We start from the raw sequence: 6,908 nt of genomic DNA, 5'->3' as shown, positions 1-6,908 counted from the left end.
AGTACCGCATAAGAGGCTGGTACATAAGCTGGAGAGACAGGCAGGTGTATCTGGTAAGGTGTTCCAGTGGATAATGGAGTACCTGAGTAATAAGAAGCAGAGAGTTACTGTGATTGGTGAGACCTCAGATTGGCGTGAAGTCACCAGTGGAGTCCCACAGGGCTCTGTACTCGGTCCTATCTTGTTTCTGATATATGTAAATGATCTCCCGGAGAGTATAGATTCCTCTCAATGTTTGCGGACGATGCCAAAATTATGAGAAGGATTAAGACAAAGGAGGACTGCTTGAGGCTTCAAGAAGACCTAGACAAGCTGAAGGAATGGTCAAACAAAGGGTTGTTAGAGTTTAACCCAAACAAATGTAATGTAATGAAGATAGGCGTAGGGAGCAGGAGGCCTGATACAAGGTACCATCTGGGAGACGAAATACTTCAAGATTCAGAGAAAGAAAAAGACTTGGGGGTTGATATCACGCCAGACCTGTCTCCTGCAGCCCATATCAAGAGGATAACATCAGCGGCATATGCTAGGCTGGCCAACATACGAACGGTATTCAGAAACTTGTGTAAAGAATCATTCAGAACTTTGTATACCACATATGTCAGGCCAATCCTGGAGTATGCAGCCCCAGCATGGAGTCCATATCTAGTCAAGGATAAGACTAAACTGGAAAAGGTTCTAAGGTTTGCAACCAGACTAGTACCCGAGCTGAGAGGTATGAGCTACGAGGAGAGACTACGGGAATTAAACCTCACTTCGCTGGATGACAGAAGAGTTAGGGGGGGACATGATCACCACATTCAAGATTCTCAAGGGAATTGATTGGGTAGATAAAGACAGTCTATTTAACACAAGGGGCACACGCACTAGGGGACACAGGAGGAAACTGACTGCCCAAATGATCCACAGAGATATTAGAAAGAACTTTTTTAGTGTCAGAGTGGTTGACAAATGGAATGCATTAGGAAGTGATGTGGTGGAGGCTGACTCCATACACAGTTTCAAGTGTAGATATGATAGAGCCCAATAGGCTCAGGAGCCTGTACACCTGTTGATTGACGGCTGAGAGGCGGGACCAAAGAGCCAGAGCTCAACTCCCGCAAGCACAAATAGGTGAGAACACACACACTGTACCACACTCACACACTATACCACACACACTGTACCATGCACACTGTACCAAACACGCTGTACCACATACATACTATACCACACACACTGTACCACGCACACTGTACCACACACACTGTACCACACACTCTGTACTATAGTGTGGTACACTGTAGTACATTGTGTGGTACAACTAGTAACTAGCATAACTAGTATTTAGTTAGTAAATGGAATGCATTAGGAAGTGATGTGGTGGAGGCTGACTCCATACACAGTTTCAAATGTAGATATCATAGAGCCCAGTAGGCTCAGGAACCTGTACACCAGTTGATTGACAGTTAAGAGACGGGACCAAAGAGCCAGAGCTCAACCCCCGCAAGCACAAATAGGTGAGTAGACACACTGTACCTGGGGGCCTGGTAGCCTGGTGGTTAGTGTGCAGTACTCGTAATTCTGTGGCGCGGGTTCGATTCCGCACCAAGCAGAAACAAATGGGCAAAGTTTCTTTCACCCTGAATGCCCCTGTTACCTAGCAGTAAATAGGTACCTGGGAGTTAGTCAGCTGTCACGGGCTGCTTCCTGGAGTGTGTGTGTTGAGAGGCGGGCCGAAAGGGCTCAACCCCCGCAAACACAACTAGGTGAATACACATACACACTGAAGCCACACACACTCTACCACACATACACTGTACCACACACACTGTACCACACATACACTGTATCACACACACTGTACCACACACACTGTACCACACACACACTGTACCACACACACTGTTCCACACACACTGTACCACAAATACACTGTATCACACACACACTGTACCACACACACTGTACCACACACACACTGTACCACACCCACTATACCACACACACTGTACCACACACACTGTACCACACACACTGTACCACATACACACTGTACCACACACACACTGTACCACACACACTCTACCACATACACACTGTACCACACACACTGCACCACACACACTGTACCACACTCACACTGTGCCACACACACTGTACCACACACTCACACTGTGCCACACACACTGTACCACACACACACTGTAACACATACACACTGTACAACACACACACACTGTGCCACACACACTGTACCACACACACACTGTACCACACATACACTGTACCACACACTGTACCACACACACACTGTACCACACACTCACACTGTGCCACACACACTGTACCACACACACTGTACCACACACACACTGTACCACACACACACTGTACAACACACACACACACTGTACCACACACACACTGTACCACACACACACTGTACAACACACACACACTGTACAACACACACACACTGTGCCACACACACTGTACCACACACACACTCGACCACACATACACTGTACCACACATACACTGTACCACACACACACTGTATCACACATACACCGTACCACACACACACTGTACAACACGCACACACTGTGCCACACACACACACTGTACCACACACACACTGTACAACACACACACACTGTGCCACACACACACACTGTACCACACACACACTGTACAACACACACACACTGTGCCACACACACTGTACCACACACACTGTAACTCATAAACTGTACAACACACACTGCACCAGACACACTGTACCACACACACACTGTACAACACACACACACTGTGCCACACACACACTGTACCACACACACACACTGTGCCACACACACTGTACCACACACACTGTAACACATAAACTGTACAACACACACTGCACCAGACACACTGTACCACACACACACTGTACAACACACACACACTGTGCCACACACACACTGTACCACACACACACACTGTGCCACACACACTGTACCACACACACTGTAACACATAAACTGTAGAACACACACTGCACCACACACACTGTACCACACACACACACTGTGCCACACACACTGTACCACACACACTGTAACACATAAACTGTACAACACACACTGCACCACACACACTGTACCACACACACACTGTACAACACACACACACTGTGCCACATAAACTGTACAACACACAGTGTACCACACACACTGTGCCACACCATTCCTGGCAGTAGTAAAAATAAATATTCCTTGCGACAAATCTCTCGCAACACTAGTTAACCATCACAATACCTGCAACACCTGATCATCACAATACCTGCAACACCTGATCATCACAATACCTGCAACACCTGATCATCACACTACCTGCAACACCTGATCATCACACTACCTGCAACACCTGATCATCACAATACCTGCAACACCTGATCATCACACTACCTGCAACACCTGATCATCACAATACCTGCAACACCTGATCATCACACTACCTGCAACACCTGATCATCAAACTACCTGCAACACCTGATCATCACACTACCTGCAACACCTGATCATCACACTACCTGCAACACCTGATCATCACACTACCTGCAACACCTGATCATCACACTACCTGCAAGATCATCACATGGAAGTGAGTTTGGAGACCCACGTGTGGTGCTCGTCGAGTGAAGGAGGAAGACATTGTAAGGCGTGATAGTGAGAGAACACCTGTGATTAATGCCGTTACCTCTAGTCAGAAAATGTTGTCAGTAAGGCCAGTCAGAGGCGTGCGTGATCAGCGCTAAGGTGAGGGTGTGCCCAAACGGTGTAGCACGATCACAAACCACGCCCCACTCTTCGTGGTAAGAACCTTTATGGTATATTTACTAGCTGGTGCTCTTGGGCAAAATGTACGGTGGCCCTAAGTCATTCTTATTAACGTTATCGAGTGAGCTGTGTAGTAGCGATAGATAGCATATGGGCATATTGAACTTGGACCACATCCAGAGGAAGAGTCGACGTGTGTACTACCTGCCTTACCAAGAGTGACTGACAACTTTCCCGGTACGCCAACAACCCGTTCTCAGACCAAGTCTATTCCATCCGGCGATCAACCCCATTGACGCATGTTACGAAATACCGTATCGTGTTATTTCGTCGCATAAAGGCACGGTTATTTAATAGTAATACGTTCATCATTACAGGAAGAACAAGGTTAACGACCATGGAGGTCGTTAACGGTCAGCACGGTGTGGCTTGTCCGGTGGCGGGAATTTCTGTTAGCCAATCAGAAGCACCGGGCGAGGTAATGAGTGCTGGTCGGAGCATGAGGACAAATAGACATCTACTTCCCTCCATTTAGTCAACATTCTGTCGTCGCTTTCGGATGTTTGACCAACTGACCCAACTGTTAGTGTGCTCCACCCTCACGAAGGAAGAGGACCTCGTTGCATGGTCGTAGTATCTCTCTCTCTCTCTCACTCTCTCTCTCTCTCTCTCTCTTTTATTTATATATATATATATATATATATATATATATATATATATATATATATATAAATAAGAGAGATCATCACACATTTATATATATATAAACAAACTGTACTTATGTACAATGCCTTAATATATATACATGTAATATATTGTATATAATGTGGATCGAGATATATCCGAATATATCCACGATGAAGTTTTTATGCGAACTTATTTCTTGTCCTTGGTCAGACCTCAGCACAGTGTGTCGCACCTGACAATAGGTCATGCTGAGGCTGACACCTGATCAAAATAATGTACCCCGTTATATTACAAAGAAACATAAGGTAAACACTCGGAACAAACCTATTTTAAATGTTTTGGGTTGTCGACAGTTCGATCCCAACACATACGGGGGTCTGTCTGGGAGTGTTTTGAGCAAGACACACTGTGTACACTTGTAGCACCCATTGCTAGTCATCTAGGTGTCCAGCCAGGCAAAGTTTTCATCATGGATCGTGTCCAAGCATTTATAACGAGAGGACCCATTGATCTTGGAGTTTGGAGAGCTGTACAAAAGAACAGCTGAAGCAAATCGCCGAACACTGAGAGATAGAATTAGTGTCGACTAAAGTGGTCTATATGAGACAAGAACTTGGAAATAAACTAAGATCTCGACGCGAAGATGTAGGAGCGGTAGGATTAGATGTGAGTGCAAAGGAAAGTGGGGAACCAGATAATGAGGAAGTATCTTCTAATACGTCACAAAGGAGTGGAAATTTAGAATATGAATTGGAACGTTTGAAACTGGAAGCTCAAATTAAGAGGGAAGAGAGACAGTTTCAATTAGAGAAACTGGAGCAAGAGAAATTGAGACTTGAGAGTGAGCAAAAAACGCGTGTAGAATTAGAAAAGGAGAAAACGAAGCAAATGGAAATCGAAGCAAATAAATTTGTGGCTGCTCAGAGGCGAGGGCGAGAGGTACACTCGGAGAGCATACCTATGCCTGCAGCATATGATCGCAAGGCACGTGAAAAGGAGGTTCCACAATTTTAATCAGAAGAGTCTGAGTCTTTTTTTTGAGCATTTTGAAAAAGTTGCTACACTAAAGCAGTGGCCAGAGGAGGATTGGTCCCAATTGGTGCAAATAAGATTGACTGGGGCGGCGAGAGAGGCCTATACCCGGCTCTCTCTAGAAGATTGTAAAATTACTGGACTGTGAAAAACAGTGTATTAAGATCATTTCTACTGACACCTGAAGCTTACCGGAAGCGGTTCAGAGAAATGGTAAAGACACAGAGGAGCACATATGCTGAAACAGCCAGAGATTTGGAACGTAGATCCCAAAGATGGATGGGTTCCGAAAAGGTAGAATCTTTCGAAGACTTGAAACAGTTGATGTTAATGGAAAAAATCTTGGAGATGGTGACTCCAGACACCAGGTTTAAGGTTCAAGAAGCAGGAATAAAAACACTCTGAGAAGCAGCGGACAAAGCAGATGTAATTACGGAAGCTTACAGAAGTCTCCAGGAACATAGAGAAAACGGTCACGCAAAGTTGCAGGGTAGTAAAAGACAGTATACGTGGAACAGTGGAGATGGTCGTGGATATACTGGCAAGCCGATAGCCCGACAAAGTCAGGGGTATGTGGAATTTACTCCGTCGGGAGGTGATGCAGTCGAGGGTCAGGCTAGCGCACCCTCGGGTCAGGGAGGAAGTACAACATCTAGAAATAGAGGTAAAGGACAATGGAAACGTGGTGAATCCTATTATAATGAACAACGTAGTTCGAGAGGACGAGGATTCTCTTCTCAGGTAATATGCTACACATGTAACAAGCCTGGACACTTAAGTAGAGAGTGTAGGCAAGGCAGGAGAGTGGTGTCCCTCACAGTGAGTAAATACAGTCGTCCGTATGAAAGTTTAAAGGAGGAATTGCCCCAGGAGAAGATGTTCATTGCGAAAGGATATAACCCTTTCATTAGCAAAGGTATGGTGAGTATTGGGGGTCAGCCTGACCAACAAATCTCAATATTACGTGACACAGGAGCGAATCAGAGCTTAATACTGAAAAGCCTATTTCCTGAGTACACATCTTGTATAAACGGACAAATAATTAAGGTACAGGGTATAAATTCAGAGATGGATATACCTGTGTGTGCAGTAAAGGTAACCTCTGATTACTTTACAGATGAAGTGATGTTAGAAGTGTGCTCGGACATGCCCATTCCTGGAGTACACGTCATCTTCGGCAACGATTTGTGCGGTTCAAGTGAGTTGCCAGAGGTACTGCGCAGTGATATACCAAACGGACATCAAAACAATTTGGAAGATGAAAAGTGTGATAACATAACACTCGCCAGTATTCTGGATGATCCCTCGGAAGATGATCAAATGGAAGTATATCCGACCTGTGTCGTAACCCGAGCGCCGAGTGCGCTCGGGCTAAGAGATGTG

The 6,908-nt window shown here is 45.4% G+C and overlaps 1 protein-coding gene across 1 annotated transcript; it reads left to right on the top strand.

The window, feature by feature from the left end:
• Positions 1 to 5,093: 5,093 nt before the first annotated feature.
• Positions 5,094 to 5,507, top strand: LOC138369704 (capping protein inhibiting regulator of actin dynamics-like). The gene has a single exon (XM_069333138.1). It carries the CDS (start codon positions 5,094 to 5,096, stop codon positions 5,505 to 5,507), a length of 414 nt encoding a protein of 137 aa, XP_069189239.1.
• The last annotated feature ends 1,401 nt before the right edge of the window (positions 5,508 to 6,908 follow it).

Source organism: Procambarus clarkii, chromosome 29 (assembly GCF_040958095.1).
Source record: "Procambarus clarkii isolate CNS0578487 chromosome 29, FALCON_Pclarkii_2.0, whole genome shotgun sequence".
In the NCBI taxonomy this organism is placed as follows: domain Eukaryota; kingdom Metazoa; phylum Arthropoda; class Malacostraca; order Decapoda; family Cambaridae; genus Procambarus; species Procambarus clarkii.
This window is presented reverse-complemented; position numbering and strand designations above follow the sequence as displayed.